Source organism: Oncorhynchus kisutch, linkage group LG8 (assembly GCF_002021735.2).
Source record: "Oncorhynchus kisutch isolate 150728-3 linkage group LG8, Okis_V2, whole genome shotgun sequence".
Classification (NCBI taxonomy): Eukaryota; Metazoa; Chordata; class Actinopteri; order Salmoniformes; family Salmonidae; genus Oncorhynchus; species Oncorhynchus kisutch.
In genome coordinates this window covers 78,192,959-78,208,158 of record NC_034181.2, presented here as the reverse complement: position 1 = coordinate 78,208,158, position 15,200 = coordinate 78,192,959, and the positions used below count along the sequence as shown (strand labels likewise).

The 15,200-nt window shown below is 47.0% G+C and overlaps 1 protein-coding gene across 1 annotated transcript in view; it reads right to left on the bottom strand.

Moving 5' to 3' along the window:
- LOC109881087 (protein unc-13 homolog C) overlaps positions 1 to 15,200 on the bottom strand; it is a 222,597-nt gene that overhangs the window by 172,028 nt on the left and 35,369 nt on the right. Inside the window, exons 3-5 of the mRNA XM_031829463.1 lie at positions 7,243 to 7,265; positions 6,080 to 6,129; positions 3,238 to 3,316 (exon numbers count right to left, since the gene is read on the bottom strand). Of these exons, the coding sequence (XP_031685323.1) occupies positions 3,238 to 3,316; positions 6,080 to 6,129; positions 7,243 to 7,265 (152 nt within the window). The remainder of the gene's footprint in view (positions 1 to 3,237; positions 3,317 to 6,079; positions 6,130 to 7,242; positions 7,266 to 15,200) is intronic.

Here is a 15,200-nt window from a genome sequence, read left to right as displayed (position 1 = left end):
GTCTACAGTCAATCACGGATTACAAAAAGAAAACCAGCCCCGTCACGGACCAGGATGTCTTGCTCCCAGGCAGACTAAATAACTTTTTTGCCCGCTTTGAGGACAATACAGTGCCACTGACACGGCCTGCAACCAAAACATGCGGCCTCTCCTTCACTGCAGCCGAGGTGAGTAAAACATTTAAATGTGTTAACCCTCGCAAAGATGCAGGGCCAGACCCCATCCCCAGCCGCGCCCTCAGAGCATGCGCAGACCAGCTGGCCGGTGTGTTTACGGACATATTCAATCAATCCTTATCCCAGTTTGCTGTTCCCACATGCCTCAAGAGGGCCACCATTGTTCCTGTTCCCAAGAAAGCTAAGGTAACTGAGCTAAACGACTACCGCCCCGTAGCACTCACTTCCGTCATCATGAAGTGCTTTGAGAGACTAGTCAAGGACCATATCACCTCCACCCTACCTGACACCCTAGACCCACTCCAATTTGCTTACCGCCCAAATAGGTCCACAGACGATGCAATCTCAACCACACTGCACACTGCCCTAACCCATCTGGACAAGAGGAATACCTATGTGAGAATGCTGTTCATTGACTACAGCTCGGCATTTAACACCATAGTACCCTCCAAGCTCGTCATCAAGCTCGAGACCCTGGGTCTCGACCCCGCCCTGTGCAACTGGGTACTGGACTTCCTGACGGGCCGCCCCCAGGTGGTGAGGGTAGGCAACAACATCTCCACCCCGCTGATCCTCAACACTGGGGCCCCACAAGGGTGCGTTCTGAGCCCTCCCCTGTACTCCCTGTTCACCCACGACTGCGTGGCCACGCACGCCTCCAACTCAATCATCAAGTTTGCGGATGACACAACAGTGGTAGGCTTGATTACCAACAACGACGAGACGGCCTGCAGGGAGGAGGTGAGGGCCCTCGGAGTGTGGTGTCAGGAAAATAACCTCACACTCAACGTCAACAAAACTAAGGAGATGATTGTGGACTTCAGGAAACAGCAGAGGGAACACTCCCCTATCCACATCGATGGAACAGTAGTGGAGAGGGTAGTAAGTTTTAAGTTCCTCGGCATACACATCACAGACAAACTGAATTGGTCCACCCACACAGACAGCATCGTGAAGAAGGCGCAGCAGCACCTCTTCAACCTCAGGAGGCTGAAGAAATTCGGCTTCTCACCAAAAGCACTCACAAACTTCTACAGATGCACAATCGAGAGCATCCTGGCGGGCTGTATCACCGTCTGGTACAGCAACTGCTCCGCCCACAACCGTAAGACTCTCCAGAGGGTAGTGAGGTCTGCACAACGCATCACCGGGGGCAAACTACCTGCCCTCCAGGACACCTACACCACCCGATGTTACAGGAAGGCCATAAAGATCATCAAGGACAACAACCACCTGAGCCACTGCCTATTCACCCCGCTATCATCCAGAAGGCGAGGTCAGTACAGGTGCATCAAAGCTGGGACCGAGAGACTGAAAAACAGCTTCTATCTCAAGGCCATCAGACTGTTAAACAGCCACCACTAACATTGAGTGGCTGCTGCCAACACACTGACTCAACTCCAGCCACTTTAATAATGGGAATTGATGGGAAATGATGTAAAATATATCACTAGCCACTTTAAACAATGCTACCTAATATAATGTTTACATACCCTACATTATTCATCTCATATGTATACGTATATACTGTACTCTATATCATCTACTGCATCTTTATGTAATACATGTATCACTAGCCACTTTAACTATGCCACTTTGTTTACATACTCATCTCATATGTATATACTGTACTCGATACCATCTACTGTATCTTGCCTATGCCGCTCTGTACTCATTCATATATCTTTATGTACATATTCTTTATCCCCTTACACTTGTGTGTATACGACAGTACTTTTGGAATTGTTAGTTAGATTACTTGTTGGTTATTACTGCATTGTCGGAACTAGAAGCACAAGCATTTCGCTACACTTGCATTAACATCTGCTAACCATGTGTATGTGACAAATAAAATTTGATTTAATTTGATTTGATTTGAGCTTGGTTTGAAGGAATCAACTGTGGGACTAATTATTAGGAAATGGAAGACATACAAGACCACTGATAATCTCCCTCGACCTGGGGCTCCACGCAAGATCTCACCCCATGGGGTCAAAATGATCACAAGAACGGTGAGCAAAAAACCCAGAACCACACGGGGGACCTAGTGAATGACCTGCAGAGAGCTGGGACCAAAGTAACAAAGCCTACCATCAGTAACACACTACGCCGCCAGGGACTCAAATCCTGCAGTGCCAGACGTGTCCCCCTGCTTAAGCCAGTACATGTCCAGGCCCGTCTGAAGTTAGCTAGACAGCAATTGGATGATCCAGAAGAAGATTGGGAGAATGCCATATGGTCAGAAGAAATCAAAATATAACTTTTTGGTAAAAACTCAACTCGTCGTGTTTGGAGGACAAAGAATGCTGAGTTGCATCCAAAGAACACCATACCTACTGTGAAGCATGGGGGTGGAAACATCATGCTTTGGGGCTGTTTTTCTGCAAAGGGACCAGGATGACTGATCCGTGTAAAGGAAAGAATGAATGGGGCCATGTATCGTGAGATTTTGAGTGAAAACCTCCTTCCATCAGCAAGGGCATTGAAGATGAAACGTGGCTGGGTCTTTCAGCATGACAATGATCCCAAACACACCGCCCGGGCAACGAAGGAGTGGCTTCGTAAGAAGCATTTCAAGGTCCTGGAGTGGCCTAGCCAGTCTCCAGATCTCAACCCCATAGAAAATGTTTGGAGGGAGTTGAAAGTCCGTGTTGCCCAGCAACGGCCCCAAAACATCACTGCTCTAGAGGAGATCTGCATGGAGGAATGGGCCAAAATACCAGCAACAGTGTGTGAAAACCTTGTGAAGACTTAAAGAAAACGTTTGACCTCTGTCATTGCCAACAAAGGGTATATAACAAAGTATTGAGAGAAACTTTTGTTATTGACCAAATACTTATTTTCCACCATAATCTGCAAATAAATTCATAAAAAATCCTACAATGTGATTTTCAGGATTTTTTTTCTCATTTTGTCTGTCATAGTTGTAGTGTACCTATGATGAAAATTACAGGCCTCTCTCATCTTTTTAAGTGGGAGAACTTGCACAATTGGTGGCTGACTAAATACTTTTTTGCCCCACTGTAACTCACACACAACCTTGTTGAGGCAGATAACTCACCAGGTCTCGGACAATAGGTAAGGTCCTCTTGCGGCGTAAATCTGGCATGCTGTCAATGCCATAAAGAATGCAGCCAGCTCTGTTGGAAGCAGACAGGTTTAAGGCCTATTAATATCATAATAATGCCGTGTAGAGGGGGCATTACCAGGCTAAACAGGGGAATGGTGATTTACAAGGGCTGGCTAACACACAAGTCATACCTCAGGCTCCTTTCTCTCCCTACGGGTTTCCCTGCTACCCTGCCTGACCAGAGGGCCCAGGCTAGGGATATTCTGGACAGGGATATCCCATCTCTCTCTATCTATCTGTCTCTCTCTCTCTCTCTCTCTCTCTCTCTCTCTCTCTCTCTCTCTCTCTCTCTCTCTCTCTCTCTCTGTATTGCTCTCTCTCGCTGTCTGTCTGTCTGTCTCTCTCTCTCTCTCTGTATTTCTGTCTGTCTGTCTGTCTGTCTGTCTGTCTGTCTGTCTGTCTGTCTGTCTGTCTGTCTGTCTGTCTGTCTGTCTGTCTGTCTGTCTGTCTGTCTGTCTGTCTGTCTGTCTGTCTGTCTGTCTGTCTGTCTGTCTGTCTGTCTGTCTGTCTGTCTGTCTGTCTGTCTGTCTGTCTGTCTGTCTGTCTCTCTCTCTCTCTCTCTCTCGGTGGACTGGTAAGGTAGTGTAGCAGACACCTTCAGCAGGTGAGAGGAAACACTTGTCAAAACTGACAGGACACTACTGTGAGCTGTGTGTGTGTGTGAGTGATATGTTAATGTATGAGTCACTGTTTCTGTGCTGAAACAGACTTGTTAATGTTTGTCTGTCTGTGTGCGTGTGTGCATTCATGTGTGTGGTGCAACTAACTCTCACAGTCTCACGTCAGAATTAGACGTTCATCCATGTTTCTGAGAGGCTGGGTGGAGAGAGGCTGGGGTAGAGAGACTGGGTAGACACACTGGGTGGAGAGACTGAGGAGAAAGGTGGAAAGAGACTGGGGGAGAGCGACTGGGTGGAGAGAGACTTGGTGGCGAGAAACTGGGTGGAAAGAGACTGGGTGGAGAGTTACTGGGTGTAGAGTTACTGGGTGGAGAGAGGCTGGGTGGAGAGAGTCTGGATGGAGAAAGTCTGGATGGAGAGAGGCAGGGGGCAGAGAGACTGGGGGGAGACTGGGGGGGAGACTGGGTGAGAGACTGGGGAAGAAAGGCTGGGGGATAGAGGCTGGCTGTAGAGCGACTGTGGGAGAGAGCCTGGGGAGAGAGGCAGGGGGACAGAGAGAGAAGCTGGGCCACGTCAGAGTCAGGGACTGGGCTGTGGGAGAGAGGCTGGGTGGAGAGAAAGGGGGACTGGGGAAGACTCTAAAAAGAGCTCTTACTAGAGTGTGTTGCAGATTTTGTGACAGGCTTAACAATGGTTTTCCCCTGACAATAACTATCTAGAGCACCCGTCTTGATTTTGGGACACAGCCAATGACTTCCTGGTAAGTAAATACTGTATAACTGCTATAAGTTGCTAGTGCCTCTCTAGTTAAGTATAGGCTAAGTGGAGTGATGTTTGGATTGGCTGTCTGTGGGTGGGGATGGAAGGCCTGAGGGTTCAGAACCAAATTACAGCTCTCTCCCCCAAAGCTCCGATGTGTTAATCAGCTGCCCACAGAGACATTAAACAGTCTGCTTCAGCACAGAAACAATGATTCATACATCAACACACACACATAAAGAGAGAGAAACACACACACAGTCAGATCTGAAGAACAAATGTACAAGTTAGGGACGAGGAATAGAATCAAAGCATTCCTACCAATCTAGAGCAGACCCAGACCCAGACCCAGACCCAGACCCAGACCCAGACCCAGACCCAGACCTGACCCAGACCCAGACCCAGACCCAGACCCAGACCCAGACCCAGACCTGACCCAGACCCAGACCCAGACCCAGACCTGACCCAGACCCAGACCCAGACCCAGACCCAGACCTGACCCAGACCCAGACCCAGACCCAGACCCAGACCTGACCCAGACCCGGACCCAGACCCAGACCCAGATCCAGACCCAGACCCAGACCCAGATCCAGACCCAGACCCAGACCCAGATCCAGACCCAGATCCAGACCCAGACCCAGACCCAGACCCAGACCCAGACCCAGACCAAGGGTTGGTGTTCTACTAAAGCAGAATTGTATTTATTTTAACAATATAGGGGGCATCCCAAATGGCACCCTACACTCTTAGAAAAAAGGCTTTCAAAAGTGTTCTTCCGCTGTTCCGATAGGTGAACCCTTTTTGGTTCCAAGTAGAATCCTTTCATTGCAAAACCCTTTCTGTGGAAAGGGTTTTACATGGAACACAAAAGATTTATACCTGGAACCAAAAAGGGTTCTTCAAATAGTTCTCCTATGGGGACAGCTGAAGAACGCTTTTAGGTTTTAGATAGCACCTTTTTATCTATGAATGTATTCCTTATACAGTGGACTACTTTTGTCGAGGGCCCATATGGCTCTGGTCAAAAGTAGTGCTCTCTGGAATATGGTGGCATTTGGGACACCCCCCTAGATGCACACCTCTCGTAGAACATTGAAGTGCTTTCATTTACAAATTCAGTTTGTTCATGGACAGAAGATGAACTGTCAAACACCGATTTGAATATAGTTGCTCTCTTGCAGCTGTACGGCTGCATGGGTTATGGAAAGAAATAACTATTTGAGCTACGCAGACTTTGGGAAACCTTCCATGTTTAGTCGATGCAAATGTCCCAAATGGTACCATATTCCCTATATAGTACACTACTTTTTTACCAGAACCAGTAGGTCTCTGATCAAAAGTAGTGCACTATATAGGAAATTGGGTGCCATTTGGGACAGTCAGAAGTCACTCACCCTCCGACAGCCTGTAGGCCCAGTACTTTGGGATCCAGCACATTGAGAGGCTGCAGAGAGAAGAGAAGTACAACATCACACAGCTAAACATACTGTGGCATGGAACCATTCACAAACAGAAGGTGAGGCAACACAAACACACACACACACACAGCAAACACACACACAGCAAACACACACACAGCAAACACACACACACAGCAAACACACACAACGGAAAACAAAAGCCCAATTTGGAAAAGTACTGTCCATCTGGAGGTCAGATCAGGACAGAATCCTCCCTAAAGAGGGAGGAGAGTCGAAGCAGTGTGTGTGTGTGTGTGTGTGTGTGTGTGTGTGTGTGTGTGTGTGTGTGTGTGTGTGTGTGTGTGTGTGTGTGTGTGTGTGTGTGTGTGTGTGTGGTGTGTGTGTGTGTGTGTGTGTGTGTGTGTGTGTGTGTGTGTGTGTGTGTGTGTGTGTGTGTGTGTGTGTGTGTGTGCGTGTGTGTGTGTGTGTGCGTGTGTGTGTGTGTGCGTGTGTGTGTGCGTGTGTGTGTGGAGGCTGAGTAGAGCACAGAGGCAGGAAATGGAGATCCCCCTCAGGGCAAGTTGAGAATTATTCCATTTCAATGTGATTTCCTGAGCTGGTATTCAACACTAAGACAATAGAATGTGTCGTTCGTGGTGCTCAGGGCCACAATTTGTTTTATAACACTTCATCCTCTCTGATCCCCACCTAAGCACAAACACACACACAAAACAAACATACATTTTGAAACGGACGCAAGCACACACAAAATCGACTTACACACGTGCACACACACACACACACACGCAAACACACACAAACACACACACACACACACACACACACACACACACACACACACACACACACACACACACACACACACACACACACACACACACACACACACACACACACACACAAGCACACACATACATACACAGTACTGAATACAAGATGTTACCACCCAAATCATTCAGAAAAAGATAGAGAAACATAAACAATCAACAGTAAATGTCCACAAGGCACATGTAGCACTTTCAAATGCAACTATAACATGGTCACACACACACACACACCTACGCACGCACACACACAGATGGAAAGATGGAAATCATGTGGGTCTACATGAATTTGATTAAACAATGATTTTAAACCTTGTTGTGTGGTGGAGGTTTTTCTGAAAAGAGAAAGAAGGAAAGAAGCATAGGAAGTTAGACAGGAGCTTCTTAAACAGTCCGAACTTAGATACAATAATACAATACTATGTGTTTATGTCTCTAAATACATACAGTATTATACATGTGTACAGTCCCCATAACTAGATACAATACTATGTGTTTATGTCTCTAAATACATACAGTATTATACATGTGTAAAGTCCCATAACTAGATAAAATACTATGTAAATATGTCTCTAAATACATACAGTATTATACATGTGTACAGTCCCATAACTAGATACAATACCATGTTGTTCATTTTGGTCTCTAGCATGAGTTCAGTTCCTACCAGAATAGATATAGTACCCAATATAGTACTATATATAGCACTATATGATACAGTACTATAGATGTGGTCCAGTTCAGTCTCTTACTACACAGGACATAGATACAGCCATATCTGGTGGTAGTCCTGTTGCTAAGAGCTTTGTGATTTATGTCTATAAATGAAAAGTGCTCTACAAATGCAATTTATTATTATTATTATCATTATTATTATTATCATTCGCAGCAACGCCAAGGTCTGAGGTTCAATTCCTGCAGGGGTCACATACGCATAATAAAAATACATGCACTCACTGGAATGGAAATCCCTTTGGATAAAACATCTGCTAAATTAAAGTGGTATATAGGGATAAACAGATTTCACTACTATAGAGATGTTTCAGTACAGTATTTTTTACTTCAGTTTTTCCCCAAAAATGTATACAGACAGAGACAGTCAGTTTGTGCCAGAGGGATAGTAACTTTGAATAGACACATACTGTACTGTAACTCCATACAATGTACAATACGATGTACAATATAAATACCTATGTACAATATACTGAATTAACTGGAGTCATACCAATATACAACGTACTTGTCACGACTTCCGCCGAAGTCGGTCCCTCTCCTTGTTCGGGTGGCGTTCGGCGGTCGACGTCACCGGCCTTCTAGCCATCGCCGATCCACTTTTCATTTTCCAATTGTTTTGTCTTTGTTTAACACACCTTGTTTCAATCCCAGTTTATCCCTAGTTTATTGTGTGGTATATATTTGATTTTCTTGAGTAAAGTATGTTCATTACTCATATCTGCTGTCCTGCGCCTGACTCCTCCACACCAGCTACACACAGGCCGCCGATTACAGAATCACTCACCCAAGAATGGAGTCAGCAGGAGCAGACGCCCTCCATGTGGGGGCAGCACGCGACCATGTTGCAATGTCTGAGCACCGTCATGGATCGCGTGCTGAAGACAATGGATGATTGGGAGAGAGGAGGAGGATTTCCAGCGCCTCACCCAGCCCCACTACCGCCGACAACACTGTCCACCTCTCCTTCACCAGGTCCCAGCGGGATTCGGCTCGCGCTCCCGAGGGAGTATGTTGGGACGGCTGCCGGATGCCAGGGGTTCCTACTCCAGCTCGAACTATACCTGGTGACCGTCCACCCGGCTCCTTTGGGACTTGAGAGGGTGTCCACTCTTGTCTCCGGCCTCTCAGGCAAAGCCCTGGAGTGGGCCAACACCGTATGGAGTTGGACCATTACGGAGAGTTCACCCGTCGATTTCGGGCAGACCACACACCTGAGGGTCGAGCGGCGGGTGAACGTCTGTTCCACCTGAGGCAGGGGACGAGTAGTGCGCACGATTTCGCATTGGGCTTCCGGACCCTGGCCGCCAGCGCGGGATGGAACAACAAGGCCCTGATCGATCACTACTGATGCAGTCTGCGCGGGGGCGTCCGTCGGGAGTTGGCCTACCGGAGGAGGGCCCATTCCCTGTACCATCTGTGGCCGCAGAGGGCACACTGCTGGTCGGTGCTGGCGGGGGGGGGGGGGGGGGGGTTCCTCAGGGAGTCGAGGCAGTAGGCAGGGTACTATTGTGTTATCCCAGGTGAGTCGGCACCAGACTCACCCAGAGCCCCCTGTTGCTCACATGTATGTGTATATTAAATTTCCTGAGTTCTCCCCGCATTCCCAGCATAAGGTGCTCGTAGATTCAGGGACAGCTGGGAATTTTATTGACTGTTCTTTTGCCCATAGTTTAGGGATCCCCCTTGTTCCTGTAGATATGCCCTTCACTGTGGACGCCCTAGATAGTAGACAACTAGGGTCAGGGCTGATTAGGGAGGCCACCGCTCCACTAGACATGGTTACGCAGGAGGGTCACAAGGAGAGAATCAGTCTCTTCCTTTTTGATTTCCCGTGGTGCTGGGCCTACCCTGGTTGGCCTGTCATGACCCCAATATTTCGTGGCAACAGAGGGCTCTCAAGGGGTGGTCACGAAAGTGCTAAGGGAGGTGTGTGGGGGTTTCCATCAGTGCGACTACGGTGGAAAGTCCAGACCAGGTCTCCACCGTGCGCATCCCCTCAGAATATGCCGATTTGGCTCTCGTCTTCTGTAAGAAGAAGGCGACTCAATTACCACCCCATCGACGGGGGGATTGTGCGATAAATCTCCTGGTAGATGCAGCACTTCCCAGGAGTCACGTGTATCCTCTGTCACAGGAGGTGATGGCGGATATGGAAACATATGTCTCCAAATCCCTGGGGCAGGGATACATTTGACCCTCCACTTCACCTGCCTCCTCGAGTTTCTTTTATGTGAAGAAGAAGGATGGAGGTCTGTGCCCGTGTATTGACTATCAGGGTATCAATCAGATCACTGTGAGGTACAGCTACCCGCTGCCTCTCATCGCCAGTGCGATCGAGTCAATACATGGGGCAGGCTTCTTCACAAAACTGTATCTCAGGAGCGCTTACAACCTGGTGTGTATCCGGTTGTAAGCGAGGCACTATGAGTACCTCATCATGCCGTATGGGTTGATGAATGCTCCATCAGTCTTCCAGGCCTTTGTTGACGAGATTTTCCGGGACCTGCACGGGCAGGGTGTAGTGGTGTATATCGACAACATTCTGATATACTCCGCTACCAGCGCCGAGCATGAGTCCCTGGTGCGCAGAGTGCTTGATAGACTGTTGGAGCATGACCTGAGAAATGTCTGTTCTTCCAACAGTCCGTCTCCTTCCTAGGGTACTGCATTTCCATTTCAGGGGTGGAGATGGAGAGTGACCGCATTTCAGCCGTGCATAATTGGCCTACTCCCACCATGGTAAAGGGTGGGAGTAGGGGTTTCGGCAGCGGTTTCTAGGGTTTGCCAACTACTACCAAAGGTTTATCCGGGGTTTTTGTCAGGTAGCGGCTCCCATTACCTCACTGCTGAAGGGGGGACCGGTGCGACTGCAGTGGTCGGCTGAGGCGGACAGTGCCTTTGTTAACCTGAAGGCTCTGTTTACCTCGGCTCCCGTGCTGACTCATCTGGATCCCTCTTTGGCATTCATAGTGGAGGTGGACGTGTCCGAGGCTGTGATAGGAGTCGTGCTCTCTCAGAGCTCGGGCACGCCACCAAAGCTCCGCCCCTGTGCTTTCTTTTCGAAGAAGCTCAGTCCGGCAGAGCAAAACTATGATGTGGGGGACCGGGAGCTGTTGTCAAGGCTCTGAAGGCGTGGAGACATTGGCTTGAGGGGGCTAAACACCCTCAAGCCAATGTCTCCAATGTCTCAGTACCTCGTGGAGTGGGAAGGGTACGGTCCGTATCTATACACGTATGTATATGGTCCTGGACCCTTCATTGCTGCGGAAGTTCCACCGTCTCCACCCGGATCGCCCTGCGCCTCGTCCTCCGGGTCGTCCCCGAGGTCGGTGTCGGCGCGCTGTTGGAGCCGCGCGTCAAGGGGGGGTACTGTCACGTTTGTCTTCATTTATTTGGTCAGGCCAGGGTGTGACATGGGTTATTGTGGTGCGTTTTTGTCTTGGGGTTTTGTGGGGTGTCTAGCATAGTCTATGGCTGCCTGAGGCGGTTCTCAATCAGAGTCAGGTGATTCTCGTTCTCTCTGATTGGGAACCATATTTAGGTAGCCTGGGTTTCACTGTGTGTTTGTGGGTGATTGTTCCTGTCTCTGTGTTAGTTGTCACAAGATAGGCTGTATAGGTTTTCGCGTTACGTTTGTTGTTTTGTATTGTTTGTTTGTTCATTTTCATTAATGAACATGAGTAACCACCACGCTGCATTTTGGTCCGCTCCTCTTTCAACAGAGGAACGCCTTTACAGCTACACCGGAGTGTCCTAGGTGTTGAACCGTTGATGATAATGTTGTAGTCTTAAAGAGATAGCGCTACACAGTACAGGGCAGTGTAATGACTTCACTATTGATCTGCCACTGATAAGTGTCAGCATAATCAAGATCAAATACTGCCACGCATAAAAAACAACACTCGGTGATATACTAGGACTGAGTCCTACAGCAACATTGACAGAGAGGTAGTGATACATTGTTGCATCCCATTGCCACCCTATTTCCTATATAGTGCACTGCTTTTTGTCAGGGCCCATAGGTGCCAATTGGGATGCAGTCACTGTGTAAACTAGCATTGTTTACAGAAGGCGGGTCAGCGCTAGCTGCCACTGGGAGACCTCTGTCACCACCGTACAAGGAAACCCCAGACTCTGAACACACTAGGAAACTATAGGTCAGGAAAGAGTTCAAACATAACAATGGAAATGCCATGGAAACGCCACACACTTGTCCCTCATGGGAGATAGATAAACAATCTCCTCATTGCCGCCCATCAAAGTTAGCCTATACATTTAAGCTATTGTTTAATTAAGAATATTTCACACTATGTTGGTAAAAATGAGCATACAATGTTTGTATGTGTGTCAACCCCATTACATGTTAATAATGTCATTGTCACCAATCAACTGCATTACATATAAAAATGACTGCAAATACCACCACCAATTTCTATATGGCTAGCTTATCGAAACGGGAGTCGGCATTTAGCATATTGTTTTTCTAAACCTGAAAGGACAACTTCGAAATATTATGCGGCATGCAAATCAGATTGTATTAACCACATTGTGGGCCTGTTAGAACACAAAAATCATTACAAATTTGACTAATATCCACTTTGTTAAATCATCTTTTTTTGAATGGGTGCCAATGACAGCATCCTTGTTCTATCCCCCATGGTCTGCCTACCATTGATCTCTTCAGCACATGTATAGAATACATTTTCAAACAACCTGCTAGCCCCAACACTGGCCTCAATGTACCTCTTTAGCCATGTTAAGATCAGTGAAGCTACTATGATAGGTACAGCTACTGTAACATAGGAAAAACTAATGCAGGTCTGCCAAGTATACAGGTACAGCTAAGATACAGTAGGTGCAGCAAAACTAGATACAGTTAAAATACAATTTGTCTAGCAGCAAATCTGGAAACATAGCACAGCTAGCATAGGTACAGCTAAGATGCAGGAAATCTAGGTGCCACTCAAAGCTAAGGCAAATCTGGGTAAGTTCTAGCAAGGTCCAGCTGTGCCACTGAGACACGTAATACAAAGACGCTTTAAAATGTTATAAAAAAAGACCCACTTAAATCACTGGAAAGAAAATCGATTTTTAAGAGGAAAGCTGGTTATGTTGTCAGCTACCTCATTGAGATAACACTAAATCAAGCTAGTCAGATGCAGAGGAACACTTATGGTCACACAGGGCATTGATCCGTAGTCAGTGAAGCAACTAGCCTGCTGCAAGCTAACAATTTAACTAGGAGGCAAGCTGCAAGCTAACCATCACCAAGCACGACCCCTCCAAACACCTATAATTGTATTCGTTACATACACAGTTTACAGCAGTCATAAAGGATGCAGTGAAATGCTTGCATACTAGCCTCAACATTGCAGTAGAATATTAATAACAATCAAAAGTCACTGAAAAATAACAAGTAATTAGAGTAAAGTAGCATGCATAGTAATAAAACAGATATGTACACAATAGGACTGTGTTACAAATATAAAGTGGATATGGTCTTGGTCGCACAGTTGAACAAATAGACTATAATACCACAGAGCATGGTAACAGAGGGCATTGATCCGAAGTCAGTGAAGCAGCTAGCCTGCTGCGAGCTAACAGTTTAACTAGGAGGACTGCAAGCTAACCATCAACAAGCACTTACCCTCCCCTGCAAGCTAACAATACAGTATGACCAGCAGCTAGCCTTGATGCAGGCTAACAATACAGTATGACCAGCAGCTAGCCTTGATGCAGGCTAACAATACAGTATGACCAGTAGCTAGCCTTCTGCAGGCTAACAATACAGTATGACCAGCAGCTAGCCTTGATGCAGGCTAACAATACAGTATGACCAGCAGCTAGCTTTGATGCAGGCTAACAATATAGTATGACCAGCAGCTAGCCTTCTGCAGGCTAACAATACAGTATGACTAGCAGCTAGCCTTTGGCAGGCAAACAATATAATCAGAAGATAGCTTTCCTGGTAACAATACATAATGACCAGCAGCTAGCCGTCTCCAGGCTAACAATATAACCAGAAGCTAGCCGTCTTCAGGCTAACAATATAACTAGAAGCTAGTCGTCTTCAGGCTAACAATATAACCAGAAGCTAGCCATCTTCAGGCTAGTAATATAATCAGGTACTGAAGAGCTTCCCATTAGGAGCCTTAGGTTTTGGCCAAATTCTCCATCCCACACCCGCACAATTCCAGTCACAGATTTAAAGGCATTGGATTGGTTTAAAAATTGGCTGGAGGGAGTCCATGACGGGAAGTGTGCAATTCAACACTTCGGAATAGTCTTCTGCAGGCTGACAATATAACCAGGTAGTTCTACTGACCCTTCCCACCAGGGTCTGTGAGGCTGGGACTCAATACCAACACACAAATAATTAGAAAAAGTAACAGAGAGAGGGGTGAGAGGGGGGACCTAGAGGAGTAGAGGAAGAGAGATAAGGGAGTGAGGGGAGAGAAAGAGAGAGGAGGGAAGTGAGAGAGAGGAAGAGAAAATAAGAGAAAGAAAAGAAGGAGAGAAGAAAGCATTTAACTGACTGCAAGTAGAAGGGGATATCGGTGAACAAATGTTGTGGTCAAGGCTACGACGGTGCCAGTGTAATGAGTGGAGCTTACTCAGGTGTTCAAAAGCTCACTTCAGACCGACAGCCTAATGCTTCTTAGTAGGTCTTTATGAGTTTTAGCTTAGAAAACAATCTCTCCGCAGTAGTAACAGTTACAGGGATAGTAAAAACAGCATGATTGCCATAGCAACATCAGGTAAGGGGAGTAGGGGGAGTGGTGCTTCAAATACAGCAGTTCTGCAACAGCTTTAATTGAGCCTCTCATTATCCTTAATTGCTGGCCTCAACACGTTATGAAAAGTGATTCACTGTATAGGAAGCTCTGAGGACAGGTAATCTGGATACTGGACAGTCAATAAATTGCCAGATGCGGGCAACTCTGATCTTGCAGGGGGCCCAGAGAAACTGTGTTTACGCCACTGCTAGTTATGTACTGGTACGCCCTGTCTGTCTGAATGCTTGCAGGATCCGTGGAGTGGTCGTACATGGCAGAAGTAGTGGATATGTCCATAAATCTGTAGCTACTAAAAATGCAAATGGGGCCTGCCCAGAATCTGTGGTTTCCCATAGGCTGCAGCACTCAAACTCCCTGCATCATGTAACACAATCACTAAAGGAGTCCAATTGCATTTGGGATGATTCCTCTTGTGTTGTGGCTGTGGCAGACAGAGGCAGTGAGACGGACTCAAAGCCTCAGCCATTTCCAGTGAGAGAGAAAGACAGAGTCAAAGCTATACAGCTGTTTTTCGAGGAAGGGAGTGAGAGAGACTCAGAACTACAGCCATTCTCAAGGAGGGAGGAAGACGGTCCATGTTAGCTCAGAATCTCTGTTGATAATCCTTCCCACAGCCTAAACCACTGGAACGTCTGCTGCCAGGGACAGACTGGGACCAGAAATTGTGAGGCCCCCATTATTAGCCAAATAATTATAATCATAAAAACCCAATTTAGACTGGCCCACTTGGCTATAGAT